The 18,259-nt window shown below is 46.5% G+C and overlaps 1 protein-coding gene across 19 annotated transcripts in view; it reads right to left on the bottom strand.

The window, feature by feature from the left end:
* LOC146347963 (uncharacterized) overlaps window positions 1-18,259 on the bottom strand; it is a 372,707-nt gene that overhangs the window by 339,294 nt on the left and 15,154 nt on the right. For 5 of the 19 annotated variants that reach the window (XM_084852014.1, XM_084852004.1, XM_084852016.1 and 2 more), the window contains exon 2: window positions 4,871-5,062. The exons of 12 other annotated variants lie outside the window; for them this stretch is intronic. In XM_084852014.1, coding sequence (XP_084708140.1) covers window positions 4,871-4,949 — 79 coding nt within the window. In that variant the 5' untranslated portion in view covers window positions 4,950-5,062. Of the gene's footprint in view, window positions 1-4,870; window positions 5,103-18,259 lie in introns of those variants that run through there. 2 more of the 19 variants (XM_084852003.1, XM_084852009.1) reach the window with 2 other exon arrangements.

Below are 18,259 nucleotides of genomic sequence, written 5' to 3'. Positions count from 1 at the left end.
AAAACAAAAACGAACGCCCCCGTGATAGGCTACGTGACAATTAACATAGCCTATCACGGCTAGATCTGCAAAGTCAGCTGTGATAGGCTACGTTAATCGTCACTTAGCCTATCACGGGTGACTTAAAAAAAAAAAATGCGTACGCTAATGGCGGCCCCCATAGGGAGCCACCATTCACGTTCCTTATTTGGTCGCTGTAGTCTACATAAATCTTTACGTAGACTATGGCGAAAATAAGGGCAACGCTATGCCCGCACCCCCCCGCCCCGCACGAACAGCCGCCGAACCACCAGCCGGACCCGCTGCCAGGAGGGACATTCAGCGAAGGTAAGTCCCGTCCCGGGGGGGGGGGGTGCGGAGGATTTCTCCCCGAAACTTGTTCGGGGGGCCAAACACGTTGGCGCTCGGCCCCCCGAAGTTTCGGGGAGAAATTTTCCGCCATCCCTAGTTGTCTTCCACCTTTTCTTCTTGTTGGAATTGCTTGTGATTGTGCCTTGAGAATTTCCTTTTTTAAAAGCTCCCACCCATCTTCAACTCCTTTTCTCGCTAGCATCGCTTGCCATGGGACCTTACTGATCATTGTTCTGAGTTTATGAAAATCAGCTTTCCTAAAATCCAGGGTACGCGTTTGACTACACTCGGCTTTTGCTTCCCTTAGAACCAAGAACTCAAGTACAACATGGTCGCTTTCCCCCAGAGTTCCTGTAACTGCTACTTTATCCACTAAGTCATCTCTGTTGATTAGGATCAAGTCAAGGATAGCCGATCCTCTAGTAAATCAACATGACAAATCCATGTTGGCTTCAAGTAATCACTAGGGATGTACAAAAGTCACTTACCTTTTCACGGATGTGATTCGCGGTGGTGGGGGAGGTGCTCCGTCCCTCCCCCCGGAATGCTTGATGGGGTGGAGGTGATCTGGTCCTCCCCCTCGGAATCCTGCCTGGCTGGCTCCACTCTGCGGCGGCTCCGCAGAGCAGGCGGCCAGGGCTGTCTGCAGCTGGAGTTCCGGCCACGGATGGGCTGCTGTGGACGCAAATGGCGGCCGCTGTAGCGGCCGCCATTTGCATCCAACCAGGCTGCCATGATAGGCTACATAAGTATTTACGTAGCCTATCACGGCAGCCCTCCCCCCAAACAGCGTCCGCAAATGGTGGTGGCTACGGCGGCTGCCATTTGCATTCCCTACTTTTCGCCATTTTAACTTATGTAAATATTTATGTAGGCTATTACGGTGGGAAAAAAAAGGGGGAACGCAAATAGCGTAGTGGGTGCTATTTGCATTCCCCTTTTTTCCCCCAGCTGTAATAGCGGAAATTTACATAGGATAAAATGGCGAAAAATAGGGAACGCAAATGGCAGCCACCGTAGCCGCTGCCATTTGCGTACGCATTTCCTTTTGGTTTTTTTGCTTGCCATGATAGGCTACATAAATACTTACGTAGCCTAGCATGGCCTGCACAGGGATGCAAAAGGCGTCCCTATGTTAGCCATGATAGGCTACGTAAGTATTTACGTAGCCTATCACGGCTATGATCAAGAAGCGATTGGCGGCCGCAGGGTGGCCGCCATTCGCAAGTTAGCGCGGACAGCAGCAGGTAAGTGCTCCGTTTCCCATGCCTTTTGTGGGTTGGGGGCTCCATTCCACGTGCCTTTCGTGGGTTGGAGGGGCAGGGGCTTCGTTCCGCCACGGATTTCGGGGGGCGAAATTCTCCACCATCCCTAGTAATCACTGCATTGTTTTCAAGGTGCTTACAGATGGATTGCTTTATAATCTGCTCCAGAATTTTCCCAGGGATTGATGTCAGACTGATTGCTCTGTAGTTCCCAGGTTCCTCCTTTTTACCCTTTTGTAAGATAGGGACAACATTACTCTCCTCTAGTCATCTGGCACTTCACCTGCCCTCCATGATTTCTCAAAAATAATAGACAGTGGCTCTGAGAGTTCTTCTGCCAGTTCTTTTATTACTCTAGGGTGTAGGTCATCTGGCCCTGGAGATTTGAACTCATTCAAAGTAATTAGGTGTTCCTTCTAGGGGTGGACGAAAGTCACTTACCTTTTCTCGCAGCTTGTTCGCGGTGGGGGGGGGAGCGCTTCGCTGCTCCCCCCGCGAAGTTCAGGCCAGGGGGGGAGGCTTCCCGCCTCTCCCGGCCAAAATTCAGGCCGGGGAGGAGGCGCCTCGCCTCGCCCGGCCACGAATGCGGAAGTAAAAAAACGCCCCCTGATAGGCTACGTGATGATTCACGTAGCCTATCACGGCTAGATCTGCAAAGTCAGCCGTGATAGGCTACGTGAATCATCACGTAGCCTATCACTGGTGACTTAAAAAAAAAAAAGCGCGTACGCGAATGGCGGCCCCCATAGGGAGCCGCCATTCGCGTTCCTTATTTAGTTGCTGTAGTCTACGTAAATGTTTACGTAGACTACGGCGAAAATAAGGGCAACGCAAATAGCGTTGCCCTTATTTTCGCCGTAGTCTACGTAAACATTTACGTAGACTACAGCGACCAAATAAGGAACGGGAATGGCGGCTCCCTATGGGGGCCGCCATTATCCGTACACACTTTTTTTTTTTTTAAAGTCACCCGTGATAGGCTACGTGATGATTCACGTAGCCTATCACGGCTGACTTTGCAAATCTAGCCATGATAGGCTACGTGAATCGTCACGTAGCCTATCAGGGGAAGTTTTTTTTCCTTTTTCTTTTATTGCAATGGCGGGGGCAGCAGCCGGTCGAAAGACCGGCTGCCGCTCCCGCCCCGCTCGAACACCCGACGAACCGCCAGCCGGACCCGCAGCCGGGAGGGACATTCAGGGAAGGTAAGTCCCGTCCTGGGGGGGGGGGTGCGGGGGGCGGGGGGGTGCAGAGGATTTCTCCCCGAAACTTGTTTGGGGGGCTGAACACGTTGGCGCTCGGCCCCCCGAAGTTTCGGAGAGAAATTCTCCGCCATCCCTAGTTCCTTCACCATATGCCTATCAATCTTAAGCTGCAATCCTGCCCCTTCAGCTAGGGATGTCAGAGAATTCCGCGACGGATCTTGGTGAGGCCAAATGCCAGTGCATTCAGCCACCCAAAATCCATCGTGGAACGGCCTGCCACCTTCCTGCCCCCCGCGGATCCCCCCTGGGATGAGACTTACCTGGGGCGGATGTTCCGGACGGTGGCAGCTCCAGTGGCAGCTTCGGCGGTGGCAGCGGCTGTGGCTGGTCTTCCGACCGGCTGCCACCGCTGCCATTTGCAGTCTATGTCTTTTTCATTTTTCCCCATAGACATGATAGGCTATGTAAAGACTTACGTAGCCTATCACGTCTGGGTTTAAATAAAAACACGCGTACACAAATGGCGGTGGCTATGGCCACCGCCATTTGCGTTCCTTATTTTTCACTGTCTTAGTCTACGTCAATATTTACGTAGACTAAGATGAAGAAAAGAAAGGGGAATGCAAATAGCACCCATTATGCTATTTGCGTTCCCCTTTCTTTTCTTCGTCTTAGTCTATGTAAATATTGACGTAGACTAAGACGGCGAAAAATAAGTAGCTGTAGCTGCTGCCATTTGCGTACGCTTTTTTTTTTTTTTACCCAGAACCCTCCATGGCCGGAAATCCGGCTGCGGACAGCCCTGACCTGGGCCTGGCCGGCTGCTCCACAGAGCCACTGCAGAGCACAGCTGGCTGTCGAGGATTCCAGGGGGAGGGATGGAATGCCTCCCCCCCCCATGAACAGAATCCGTGAAAAGGTAAGTCACTTTCGTATATCCCTACCTTCAGCCTGTACTTTGCCTTTGCCAGGGGGAGTAATAGACCCTCTTTTGGGAGAAGACTGAGCCAAAGTAGGAATTGAGCACTTCTGCCTTTTCTTTGTCATCTGCTATCATTTTGCCATCCTTATTTAATAGCTGAACAACCATTTCTTTCCTCTGTCTTTTACTATGCACGTAGCTGAAGAAAGCTTTTTTGTTGCTTTTAGTATCCTTTGCTAACCTCAGCTCGTTCTCAGCCTTAGCCTTCCTGACACCATCCCTGCAATTCTATGCTACCTGCCTGTACTCTTCCATTGTTGCTTGGCCTTCTCTCCACTTCCTATATGTGTACTTTTTTGTTTTCAGGTCATCTCTAAGCTTTTTGTGAAGCCACATTGGCTTCTTCTGTTGTCTTCCACTTTTTCTTCTTGTTGGAATTGTTTGTAATTGTGCCTTGAGAATTTCCTTTTTTAAAAGCTCCCACCCATCTTGGACTCCTTTTCTCGTTAGCATTGCTTGCCATGGGACCTTACTGAACATTGTTCTGAGTTTATTAAAATCAGCTTTCCTAAAATCCAGGGTACGCATTTGGCTACTCCTTCCTTTAGAACCAAGAACTGAAATATAACATGGTCGCTTTCCCCCAGAGTTCCTGTAACTGCTACTTTATCCAATAAGTCATCTCTGTTGCTTAGGATCAAGTCAAGGATAGCCAATCCTCTAGTTCCTTCCTCTACTTTCTGTAGAAGGAATTTATCCTCCACACAAGACAGGAATTTCCTGGAGGGGCTATGTTTTGCAGAATTTGTCTCCCAGCAAATATTGAGGAAATTGAAGTCCCCCATTACTACTGCATCATGCTTCCTTGAAACATTGGCTATTTGCTTTTCAAAAGTTTCATCCTTGTCTTCGCCTTGATTGGGTGGCCGGTAGTAGATAGGGATGTCAGAGAATTCCACCACGGATCTCGGTGAAGCCAAATGCCAGTGCATTCAGCCCCCCAAAATCTGTGGCAGAAGGGCCTGCCACCCCCACCCCCCCACGGATCCCCCCGGGACGAGACTTACCTGGGACGGATGTTCCGGCCGTGGAGGCTCCGTCGGTAGGGATGTACGAAAATCACTTACCTTTCCGCAGATTGTGTTCATGGGGGGGGAGGCGTTCCGTCCCTCCCCCCGGAATCCTCGATGGGGGGAGGTGATCCATTCCTCCCCCCTGGAATCCTCGATGGCCGGCTGTGCTCTGCGGCAGCTCTGTGGAGCAGCTGGCCAGGCCCAGGTCAGGGCTGTCCGAAGCCGGATTTCTGGCTACAGAGGGCTCTGGGTAAAAAAAAAAAAACGCATACGCAAATGGCGGCAGCTACGGCCGCCACCATTTGCGTTCCTTATTTTTCACCGTCTAAGTCTATGTAAATATTTACGTAGACTATTACGGCAAAGATAAAGGGGAATGCAAATAGCGTAGGGGGCGCTATTTGTGTCCCTTTTTGATTCACCATTTTAGTCTACATAAATAGGCTAAAACGGTGAATCAAAAAGGGATGCAAATAGTGCCCGCTACGCTATTTGCGTTCCCCTTTATTTTCGCCTTAATAGTCTACATAAATATTTATGTAGACTAAGATGGCGAAAAATAAGGTTCGTGTTGTTTTTTTTACCCAGCCATTTTGGCCGGGTGAGGCGGGTGCCTCCACCCCTCGCCTGAACTTCGGGGGGAGAATCGAAGCGCCTCCCCCCCACCGCGAAGCAAGCTGCGGGACAAGGTAAGTCCCTTTCGTCCATCCCTAATTGCAGTATTCCAGTCATGAGAGTCATCCCACCAAGTCTCACTTACACCTATCAAGTCATAATTTCCCTCCTGTATTAAGAGTTCAAGTTCATTCTGTTTGTATCCCATACTCTGGGCGAGTATGTTTCCCATACTCTGGGTGCCTCCTTCCAGTCTTTTTGGCTTTAGAAGTTAAGTCTGTCTCCAATTTTTAATTTAAAAAAGTGTGCCTCAGCTATCAGAGGTTTGGGAAACCTTGGTCTAAATCACAGGGCGTTCACATAATCATTGAAAAAATGTGATGTTATCAGAACCAAACTGACCTCTAAACCTTTCAAGTTTCCCCCATCAATGGTAGCAATATGTAAGTTTTCTGGAGGAAGTTAACTACACAGTTGCAGCTGCTCTTTGAATCTCCCAGCTTTAGCTGGTTTGAGTAAGAACCATAATGCCCCTAACCATAATGTATTAATGTTGTATTTTAATTTTAAAAGGATTATCGAGAAAATCTCCCCTTTCCGTCAATTCTCTTTGAAAAACTGGTAAATGTTTTGGTAGATCTCCACTAATACCCTCATCCGCTCTTGATCAATTATCTACAATAAAGGGTGTAAAGGGTGCAATAGTAAGGGGGATGTATCCAAATATGTTAACTGTTTCAGGGTGGGGGAGTAAAAGATCCAAGGATTTTTCAGCCTAATGCAACTTCCAGTTGCCATTGCACTCACCTGAAATTCAGTTCAATATAATGAGACATCACAAATGTGATAATACATGTAGAACTAGAACATCAGGAAAAACGTCCTGACTGTTAGAGCAATACGACAATGGAACCAAGTACCTAGGGAGGTGGTGGGCTCTCCCACACTGGAGGCATTCAAGACGAGGCTGGACAGCCATCTGTCAGGGATGCTTTGACCCGGATTCCTGCACTGAGCAGGGGGTTGGACTCGATGGTCTAATAAGCCCCTTCCAGCCCTACTAGTCTACGATTCTATGATTCTCTCAAGACTCTCCTCTATTTGTGAGCAGAGAAATTGGAACTATTTCTCTGAGTGTCTCCAGGAGGAGGAGAACATCTCCAACAGTGTTTCAGGGGTGAGGCTCACCACTGGCATTGGTGAAGCACAGCTTCTTTCTTTATTCCTAAGGGGCTGTTGTTGTTGTTGTTGTTGTTGTTGTTATTATTATTATTTTGTGGTGGTGGTTGCAAGTTGCACCACCAGCAACGGCATTCCAGGATATTGTGTGAGTGAGTGAGTGTGTTTGTGTGTGTGTGTAGGGGTGTAAGAATGGCAGCTGCCACCAAAAAACAGTGGAGAGCTTTTGATGAAAATTATGCAAATGCGCCTTTTTCTAGGGGAGAAGGGTGAGAAAAAGAAAAATCTCATGAATTTTCTCAGAAAAAAATGTCCTTTGACAATGTTTGGCTCAGCTGTAATTGCACGATTTATACAACTCTTTACCTGTATGATATGGCAGACTCCTCCCCCCACCCCCGCCATTCACTGGGCTTACTTACCATTACATACTATGAAAAGGAATGAGAGATAGCAACTCCATAGAGCCTTTTTCTGACTAAGTAAATAATCCAAAATGTTATACAAACTAGTTTAGGAAAAAGGAAATTCTATTGCAGAAATCCAGGAGTGATTGGTCATAAATTGATGGAGTTGGGGGGTGTTCAATAGCTACACTGCATCAACCACTGTACAATTACAATAGGGCAACCAGACATTTTGCTAAGTCATTGTGGAACACAGACTGAGATGGGACGTAACAAATGTGTCGGTTTATATCAACACAATTCCTCAGAGAGGAATAGCATGTTGCTCAGGAAGCGTAGCAAGAGCTGAAGGATGTGTTCAACTCTATTGAGGATGGAAAAAAGGACAGTTTTCTAGAAGGTTGAAGGTGGCACAGTAGAGCCATCATTCCCTGGGTTGTATACACGCATCTCACTCATTTACATTTACAAGACACTTTTACTGGTCAGTATATGCCCTGGCTGTTTACTGAGTGGCCACTTTTGCCCATGTTTGACTGCAAAACCAGACACCAGTCTTTTTATAGTTTTACATGTATTTCCCTCATAAAGTATGATTAACAGCACAATCTTAAGCATGTCTATTGAGCAGTAATCCCCACTGTGTTCAACTGGGATTACCTTGAGGTAAGAGGGGTTCGGTCTTCCTTATGAAAGTAGAATCCTCCTAATTTAAATTTAAAACTTCATGTTAATTTAATGTGTACGTTTGAATTTACTTACTAGTCAATATCGTCTGTGTCTGTCTGTGTGAATTAATCTGTATCTATATCTGTGATATGAATTGTGTGTATATTTTGCAACGAGACTTACCTAATACATTAGATTTGGATTTGGAGACAGTTAAAAAAAAACTCCTACGCACACAAGCATGGAAACTGATATGGAGTAAAGAACGGGTGACATAAATTATTTGTTCCCTTAAAACAAAAATGATAATAATTATTATATTTATTTATATCCCGCCTTTTCCCCAATACTGGGACTCAAGGCAGCTTTACAACATTTAAACTTATACAATTAAAACCTATAAAAAGAAATATAAATACAAGTGTACAAAAGTTAAAATATAATTAAATCATCAATATTAAAATTGTAAAAATATCAAAACATTAAAAGACAACAAGAAAAATAGTATCCGTCCATCATATTTTCACAGGTCCAGAGTAGTTATCCCCAAAGGCCTGCTGGAACAAAGAAGTTTTTACATGCCTATGAAAACATATCAAGGAGGGTGCCACTTTCACCTCCCTGGGAAGGGATTTCCAGAGCCTTGGGGCAGCCACTGAGAAGGCCCTCTCCTGCATTCTCACCAGGTGTGCCTGTGATGGTGGCGGGATGGCGAGAAGGGCTTCCCCTGAAGATCTCAGGGCACGAGTATGCTCATAAGGGAGAATGCGGTCTTTCAGATAACCTGGACCCAAGCCTTATAGGGCTTTATAGGACATAACCAGTACTTTGAATTGTGCCCGGAAACAGACTGGGAGCCAGTGAAGCTGTTTTAACAGGGGAGTTGTATGCACCCTGTAACCAGCCCCAGTCAGCAGTTTGGCCGCAGCTCTTTGAATCAGCTGAAGTTTCCGAGCACTCTTCTGAGGCAGCCGCACATAGAGTGAGTTACAGTAATCCAAACGGGATGTAACTAAGGCCTGTGGCCAAGTCAGACATCTCAGGAACGGGCGCAGCTGGCGCACTAGCTTTAACTGTGCAAATGCAGTCCTGGCCACCGCTGAGACCTGGGCATCCAGGCTCAGGGCTGAATCCAGAAGTACACCCAAGCTGCGAACCTGTGTCTTCAGGGGGAGTGTAACCCCATCCATCACAAGCTGAATCCCTATTCCCTGATCTGCCTTTCGACTGACCAGGAGCACCTCTGTCTTGTCTGGATTAAGCTTCAATTTGTTTGCCCTCATCCAGTCCATTACTGCCGACAGACACTAGTTCAATACCCCAACAGCTTCCTTGGAATTAGATGGAAAGGAAAAGTAGAGTTGGGTGTCATCAGAGTACTGGTGACACCGAACCCCCAAACTCCAGACAACCTCCCCCAGTGGTTTCATGTATATGTTAAATAGCATGGGGGACAAAACAGAACCCTGAGGGACCCCACAAGCCAATGGCCAGGGAGTCGAACAGGAGTCCCCCAGCACCACCTTCCAGGTCCGCCCCTCCAAGAAGGAATGGAGCCACTGTAAAACAGTGCCTCCAAGTCCCATCCCAGCGAGGCGGCCCAGAAGGATACCATGGTCAATGGTATCGAAAGCTGCTGAGAGGTCCAGCAGAACCAACAGGGACACACTCCCCCTGTCTAGTTCCCAGAGTAGGCCATCCACCAAGGCAACCAAAGCTGTTTCTGTCCCATAACCGGGTATGAAGCCAATTGAAATGTTTCTAGATAATCTGTCTCATCCAGGAATCACTGGAGTTGGGAGGCCACCACGCACTCCAATATCTTGCCCAGATATGGAATATTGGAGACTGGCTGATAATTATCCAATATGGTGGGGTTTAGGGAGGGCTTTTTAACAAAGGTCTCACCACCACCTCTTTCAGGCAGGCTGGAACTCTGCCTTGCCTAAGGGAGGCATTAACCACTCCCCTTACCCACTCGGCCAGTCCACCTCTGGCTGCTTTTATGAGCCAGGAAGGCAAGGATCTAGAAGTCTAGGGATGGGGGAGAATTTCTCCCCAAAACTTCTGGGGGCTGAGTGCCAACGCATTCGGTCCTCCGAAGGTTGTTCGGGGAGAAATTCTCCGCCTCCCCGCCCCCCGCCCCCCCCCGAGATGGGACTTACCTTTCACGAATGTCCCTCCTGGCGGTGGGTCCCGGTGGTGGTTCGGCAGGTCTTCGTCAGGGGCGGGGGCAGCAGCCAGTCTTTCGACCGGCTGCCGCCACCGCCATTACAAGAAAAGTAAAAAAAAAAAAACGCCCCTGTGATAGGCTACGTAACGATTAACGTAGCCTATCATGGCTAGATTTGCAAAGTCAGCCGTGATAGGCTACGTTAATCGTCACATAGCCTATCACGGGTGACTTAAAAAAAAAAAGCGCGTACGGCTAATGGCGGCCCCCATAGGGAGCCGCCATTCGCATTCCTTATTTAGTCCCTGTAGTCTACATAAAGATTTACGTAGACTACGGCGAAAATAAGGGCAACGCAAATAGCGGGTCCCAACCGTAAATATTTACGTAGGCTAGAACGGCGAAAAATAGAAAACACAAATGGCAGCTGCCGTAGCTGCCGCCATTTGCGTACGCTGTTTTTTTGGGGGGGTTAGTGGTGATAGGCTATGTAAATTCTTATGTAGCCTATCATGGCTCGAAGGACGGCAATGGCGGCCACAGCAGCCTGGCCGCGGCTGGCCAGGAGACCAACCACCGCTGCCGCACCCACCGCCACTGCACCTGCTGCCAAATCCACCGCCGCATCCGCTGTTGCCGCCGCGAGAACCACCGCCACCGCCGAATCCGCCGCATCCGCCCCAGGTTAGTGCCATCCCGGGGGATTCTGTGGGGGGGGGCAGGAGGCTGTTCCACCACGGATTCCGGGGGGCCGGATTCTGTAGAGTTCGTGGCGGAATTCTCCACCATCCCTACCCCTGATGCATCCCAGTTCTTAGGGAAGTGAACTGTGGCATGGGTAGGCATGCTGGAAAAATCTGCAATGGAATCAAATGAGTTCAGATTTCTATGAATCTAACCTGCTGATTCTGCAACAGACCAGCTTTTCCCAAGTTGCACAGATTCTACAGACTCGTGGACCTTTTTCTTTTTCTTTTTCACTTTCCAGAATTTTATGCAAATTTGGTCATAGAAAAATATGCAAAATTAAAAACACTGGCCAAAAATGTGCATTTCCCTGATAGGCAAAAGCATGAAATGAGCATTTTGGGAGTGATATCCACACTGAGGGGGATTTATGCATTTTCACAAGTGCGAATATGTTCAAATTTGGGAAACTGGAAAAAAACCCCATTCCGCCAGTGAGTGGACGATGGAACCAAAGGCACCTGACACAGATGGAACGGATTTTACAAAATCCTAGGGATGTACGAAAATCACTTACCTTCTAACGAAATTGATTTGCTGTGGGGGGGAGGCGCTTCGTCCCTCCCCCCGAAATTCTGGCCGGGGGGGAGGTGCCCCGTCCCTCCCCCCAAAATTCTGGCTGGGGGGGAGGCGCTCCGTCCCTCCCCCCTGAATCCTGGCCAGCCAGGTGCGCAATTGGCGACGGCCATAGCCGCTGCCATTTGCGTCCCTGCAGTCAGCCGTGATAGGCTACGTAAATGTTTACATAGCCTATCACTGCTGAGTAAAAAACAAAAAACAAAACCGCGCGTACGCAAATGGCGGCGCCCATGGGCGTCGCCATTTGCATTCCTTATTTTGGCATGTCTAGTCTACATAAACATTTACATAGACTACGGTGAAAATAAGGGGAATGCAAATAGCGTAGCGTCTTTAAATCATGTTAAATCAGCCGTGATAGGCTATGTAAACATTTATGTAGCCTATCACGGTATTTTTTAAAAATCTAGCCGTGATAGGCTACGTAAATCTTTATGTAGCCTATCACTTTTTTTGTTTTTTTTGTTTCTTTACTGGAAATGGCGGTGGTGGCAGCTGGTCGGAAGACTGGCCGCCACCGCCGCCACACCGTCGCTGAACTGCTGCTGAACCGCTGCTGGAGCCGCCGCCGCAAGGAAGATTCGCCCAAGGTAAGTCCCATCCCAGGGGGGGTGGGGGGGGAGACCATTTCACCACTGATGTTGGGGGGCCGAATGCGCTGGCATTTGGCCTCCCCGAGATTCGTGGCGAAATTCTCTGACATCCCTACTTCTGACTGGCTGCCACCACTGCCATTTGCAATCTTGTGTTGTTGTTTTTTTTTCACAAGATGTGATAGGCTACGTAAAGATTTACGTAGCCTATCATGGCTGGGTAAAAAAAAAACATGAACCGTGTACACAAATGGCAGCGGCTGTAGCTGCCGCCGTTTGCGTCCCTGCAGTCAGCCGTGATAGGATATGTAAATGTTTATGTAGCCTATCACGGCTGATTTAAAAGAAAAGAAAACAACAATGCGCGTACGCAAATGGCGGCGCCCATGGGCACCGCCATTTGCATTCCTTATTTTGGCACGTCTAGTCTACGTAAACATTTACGTAGACTACAGCGAAAATAAGGGGAACGCAAATAGCGTAGCATCTATGCTATTTGCATTCCCCTTATTTTTGCCATAGTCTACGTAAATGTTTACGTAGACTAGACGTGCCAAAATAAGGAACGCAAATGGCGGTGCCCATGGGCGCCACCATTTGTGTATCCGTGTGTTTGTTTTTCTTTTAAATCAGCGGTGATAGGCTATGGAAACATTTATGTAGCCTATCACGGTATTTTTTAAAAATCTAGCCGTGATAGGCTACATAAATCTTTATGTAGCCTATCACGTTTTTTTGTTTTGTTTTGTTTTTTTACTGGAAATGGCAGTGGCGGCAGCCGGTCGGAAGACCGGCCGCCGCCGCCGCACCGTCGCCGAACTGCCGCCGAACCGCTGCCGCCAGGAAGATTCGCCCAAGGTAAGTCCCGTCCCAGGGGGGCAGGGGGGCAGACCGTTTCACCACCGATTTTGGGGGGCCGAATGCACTGGCATTTGGCCTCCCCGAGATTCGTGGCAAATTTCTCTGACATCCCTACTTCTGACTGGCTGCCACCGCCGCCATTTGCAGTCTTGTGTTGTTTTTTTTCACAAGACGTGATAGGCTACATAAAGATTTATGTAGCCTATCATGGCTGGGTAAAAAAAAAAACGAACTGTGTACGCAAATGGCGGTGGCTACAACCGCCGCCATTTGCGTTCCTTATTTTTGGCCGTCTTAGTCTATATAAATATTTATGTAGACTATGATGGCGAAAATAAAGGGGAACGCAAATAGTGTAGCGGGCACTATTTGTGTCCCTTTTTGATTAGCCATTTTAGCCTACGTAAATATTTACGTAGGCTAAAACGGTGAATCAAAAAGGGACGCAAATAACGCCCACTACACTATTTGCATTCCCCTTTATTTTCGCCATCATAGTCTACGTAAATATTTACGTAGACTAAGATGGCCAAAAATAAGGAAAGCAAATGGCGGTGGCTGTAGCCGCTGCCATTTGCGTGCACGGTTTTTTGTTTTTGTTTTTACCCAGAACCCTCCGTGGCCGGAAATCCGGCTGCGGATGGCTCTGGCCTGGGCCTGGCCAGCTGCTCTGCGGAGCTGCCGCAGAGCACAGCCGGCCGTTGAGGATTCCGGTGGGGAGGAACGGATCGCCTCCCCCCCATCGAGGATTCCGGGGGGAGGGATGGAACGCCTCCCCCCTCATCAACATAATCCGCAGAAAGGTAAGTGACTTTTGTACATCTCTACAACAGGGTCCCAAAGCTGCAGAGGATAGTTTTTCATTAATTTAATTATTTAACCATACTGACTCCCAATCATACTTTTTTTAAAGTATGTAAATATATTTTATTTATTATTTTGCAATCTCCCTACTATTTTAGAACAAAACTAAATTGATTCAATGGGAGGGGAGGGGAAGGCTATATTTGAATACCGTTTCTAACGATTAACAAAAATCACGGCTTAAAATACTGAAAACAGAAAGGACACAAGGCGTATACATATCAGCCTTAATCAGGTCCCTTTGGTGGGTTTATGCCTGGATCTGTATGCCTAATTATACTTGTAGGCATGCTCCACTGGCCATAATACTCATGCTGGCCATGCCTTATTCCTTAAAGAGCAGAATAGTACATGCAAATAAAGCTTCATGTATCGCTAGAATAAAAAGGCTAAATATGAGTTGGTAAAAGAGACTGGTCACAAAGTCATGGTACACTGCCTTAATCATTACGTTAATAATGTCTTTGTATCAATGCAAAGCAGTTACCGTAGTAATCTACTGTACATACGGTATGAGGCGCAACAGGGATTTCCCCTACCCCCACTTTCAAATCCTGCTTAACCCTTTGTGGCCTTGCTTTAAATGATTTTAAACAATTGTTTATTTAAACACCGGATTTCATTCAGTCGCCAGTTTCTTGTAGAAATCTACCTCTGTTAGAGCTTCAAAGAAGACAGCTTTTGACCAGAATAACTTGGTGGTGGTAGTGGCGGTAACTGCTGTTGCTGGGATGGGGGCAGTGGATGGGAAATGTTATTATTTGGGCACGGAAGGCAGTTTGCCACCTGGTCAGATGATATGTTCGACTCAGTGATGCTGACAAGTTTAGAAGTCCTTTCCTGCTTCATGAATAATGGCACGTGACACACTCTGGGTGGGTAATATGCATCAGGTGCATATTACCCACCCAGCCTCTGTGCAGATCAAGTTTTTAATCTGTATAGTTGCCAGTTCAAACTGTATTTATTTTTCATTTATTACATTTCTATACAGCCCATTAAACAGATATCATTAAATAGATATCAAATGTGATATCTCCCCCACTGGAGGAGAGGGGCAAAACCTAAGTACAAGGCATTCAGCATCCTATACCCAGCATTCTCATTATAGCTGCAGTCCTATGCACACTTACTTTAACGTAAGCTCCATCAAACAGCATGGGTCTTACTTCTGAATAAGCATGCATAAGATAGGGCTGCACAGACTGAGAAACCAACAAGTTTTAGCTCTAAATCAGGGGCGGGCAGCACATGGCTTTTGTGCTGCAGTTCCCCGCTGCTGTCATGCCACCAAAATTTGACAGCATGATGGCTGTGGGGAGCTTCAAAAAAGTTCCCTATTTTAAAGAGGAAAAGTTGCAGTTCTCCACCATAATTCGGTGGCAAAAGGGGGCCATTTTCAAGCAAACTAGTCCCTTCTTGCTGCTGCCAAGTTTTATCCCTGAATTTCAGCAGTAAACCATTTCTTTTTTTCCTTTCAAATACGGGACTATTTTGATGCTTTTCCCTCTGCCACTGCTGTGCCACTGTATTTTGTTGGCAGGTCTGGGGTGCAGCCCCCAGTGAGGTCCAAGGGGGCATACTTGTTGTCTTGTGGTCTTTTCAGTGTTTTAAACTTCTCTCTCTCTCTCTCTCTCTCTCTCTCTCTCTCTCTCATTCTCTCCCCAGCCCCTCCTTTATTGCCTTTGGGAGAGTGAGTGACTTTGTGTGCTGGCTGTTTAGAACATACTTCAAAAGAAACTTGAATCACTACATGCCTGTGCTAAATGCAAGTTAAAATAATTGATTTTTGGCAGCATTTGCCTAGACTCTATGCATTAGCTCCTCAGAGCTTCAGGGAGGGGTCTTTTCAGGGAGAATGTTCCATCCTGACATTGCATTGAATGGAAAGATGGGCCATTTCTACATGAGGCATTTATCATGCAGTTGTGATTGGTCCCTCATGGAAATTTGCAGGACATATACATGATGCCGTCAACCACAGGGCATTCCCAACTCTTTGCAGGCTTTATAGTGGTTTGTTTCATGATGTCAGAAGTCTGGCATTTTCCCTCCTCCTGCTATGAACTGCAGAAAAACTATGGTGTACTGATGAAATGGCACTTTATTGCAGCAATAGCACAGTACCACCTAGTGGCTTTACAATGAAACATATAGAACTTGCCCAGAAAGGGGGAGAAAGGAAAACACCATGTGGAAAGGAGCCGATCGTAATCCCGCAAGGAATCCAGAAGAAGAAGCCCCAGTAAAACTGTGGGATTTTAATTTTAGCTTCATGTAGAGAGAGCCATGCATTCTTGTAGGGAGCTCTATGTGCACTTTGAATATATACAATGCTCTGGATCAGGCTGACTGTTCATGGTCCAGCATATTGGCTCCATGTGTGCTTTTCTTAGTGTGGTCTGTTGATAGAAAAAAAATCTTCCTTCCACAACTTTTAAGGGCTCAAGGAGAAGGGAAGCTCTGTAAATGTTGGTCCTCCGAATTACTGATGATCTGAGGGTTTCATAGAGACATTTGGGACGAGCCATCTCAGTTTGGCTACTGAGGATGTAGTGTCAGAGAAAGGTTCATTTAAAAAACCAAACAAAACATAAGTTACTTTGGATCGACCAGTACATTTGGCCCAAGACATTTTTGAGCCTGAGATGGAAAATCCAAATGACATCGGGCCACATATGCACACACAGCATACCTGTGCCCCTCTCCCCAATCTTGTGGTGCAAACAGGACCACATGGTGAAGCTAGAGTAAACTCTTTATGTTGCACTCTGCTTTCTTTTGCCTGGGGACCATGTAAAATCAGATCATTACATTTATTGAACAAAGTATACATACAAGATTGCTTTTAACCTTAGGTCTTTTAACCCTGAATCTGCCATCTTAGGCAGCACTCTACACCAGCCCAGTATGAGAAATACTAAAGATGGCTTAATATTTGTCAACATGATGGATACATTATGAGACTGTTCACTTCTCACAAAACACTAGGAAAAAAAACTCAGGAAAACCTTATTGCCAAAAAAAGATTTCCTTTTGACAGAAATATATTCTTTTTCCGAAGGATTGATTTAAAAGTGCTGAATTCAAATTTGGTGTCTGAAATCCAGAAACCACCAACTGAGCTGGGAGTCAACATTATAAGAATACAAGGAAAGGGGGTTTGGGGGCGGGGTGGTGGTGATTACTTTTCTCACAGGGGAAGGAGGAAGGGAAACATTTAAAATTTTGGGGAAGAAATCACCAGCCTGTTGACTTACCACATCTAGCATTGCTACAAGCAGAATGACTGTTTGCATTAGAAGGACACCTCACTTAAAGCACAATCCTATGCATGTTTAGACAGAAAAAAAGGTTGGGGCATGCTGGGAATAGTAGGCCTTTTTTCTAAACATGCATAGGATTGTGCCCTTAGGAATTTAAATAAACCTTTTTTTTATTACAACCAATCATTTGACCTGCCAGTTAGGGAAACATAACACAATCGGTAAGTTGAAGCTAGGCATTTCAATCTATTGATAGAGAAATGTGGGTAAGTAAAACAAGGATGTGAACACAGGCGTCGTAACTGAGGCCAGAAGAGGTCTTTGGTGTAAGTCAGATTGAGTGGCTGGAAAGCCACGAGCATGGTCAATTAACACAGAGCTACTACATTCAGCAAATGTTTGATCTGAACACAGACTAAAACTGTGCTCTGTAAATTCAGTAGCTCCCAAATCTGGGCATTTTCCAGGCTGAGAGGGAATGGTGTAATAATGGTCCCAGTTGCAGTTCAGATGTTACAATAAAAATGATGAATGCATACTAGATTTACCCTATGTCAGAATAGATCACTACATTACACATCTTAATCTACACAGATCTGTCAAAATATGTTTTTTTCAGCATGTGACTTCCAATTAGGGATGTCCATTGCTGGGAAGTCTGCTTCTTTTTTGGCTCGATGGAGTTCTGCAGCATGTACAACTCGCTTTCCATCTGCAAGCCACACTGTGGGCTGTTCCCAGAACTCCGGGAACAGTTTACACATTTTTTCCTTTGGATGGTTCTGCAATTCGTGCAGCTTTACAAGCAGTTTGTGCAATTATAGCCAAATTTGTGCAAATTAAGGCCGAATTTGCATAAATTATGTATATTTGGCTGTAATTTGTGCAAATCCAGCCATAATTTGAGCAAACTGCCCAGAAATTTGTGCAAATTGCAGAACCTCCCCACCCTACCCCAATGTGCACAATTCTCAGAAAATCCAGAAACTGGCCTAACTCACTGCAGATTGAGTCAGGCACCACAAAAGGAACCAACATGAAGTCTGGGAGGCCAAGCCTAGGAAAACTCATCAAAATCCCAAAATGGATTTCACCAACAACCCTACTTCTAATTTAAGATTAAGCTTTTCTTGAGTTTTGAGCCATTACATGATTTCAAAATCAAATTAGCCTTCCCTGTGATATCAGTAAGAACACCTTAGCACAAGCCGAGGACTTTAGACTTACTGGGAGGCACATGAGTTGACCAAAACACTGTCTGGGCACAATCTAGCAAAACCTAATCACTGAAAGCCATGCAGTGGGACATCAGCCCTTTCCACACAGCCAGAAACTATGTATAACAGAAGATAGGAGGGGATGCCTATTACCCGGGGGGGGGGGAACACACCCACTGTCACCTTCTTTGCACCTGCATGCATTCACCAGCTCTATTTGCCTGTGAGTACAAGCTTCATGGACAAGTTGTATGCATGTAAGCAGTCTCCATG

This window comes from Heloderma suspectum, chromosome 4, assembly GCF_057233095.1.
Source record: "Heloderma suspectum isolate Gila_16-S chromosome 4, 16-S_ref, whole genome shotgun sequence".
In the NCBI taxonomy this organism is placed as follows: Eukaryota; Metazoa; Chordata; class Lepidosauria; order Squamata; family Helodermatidae; genus Heloderma; species Heloderma suspectum.
The sequence above is the reverse complement of the archived record's forward strand: the minus strand, read 5'-3'. Positions and strand labels throughout refer to the sequence as shown.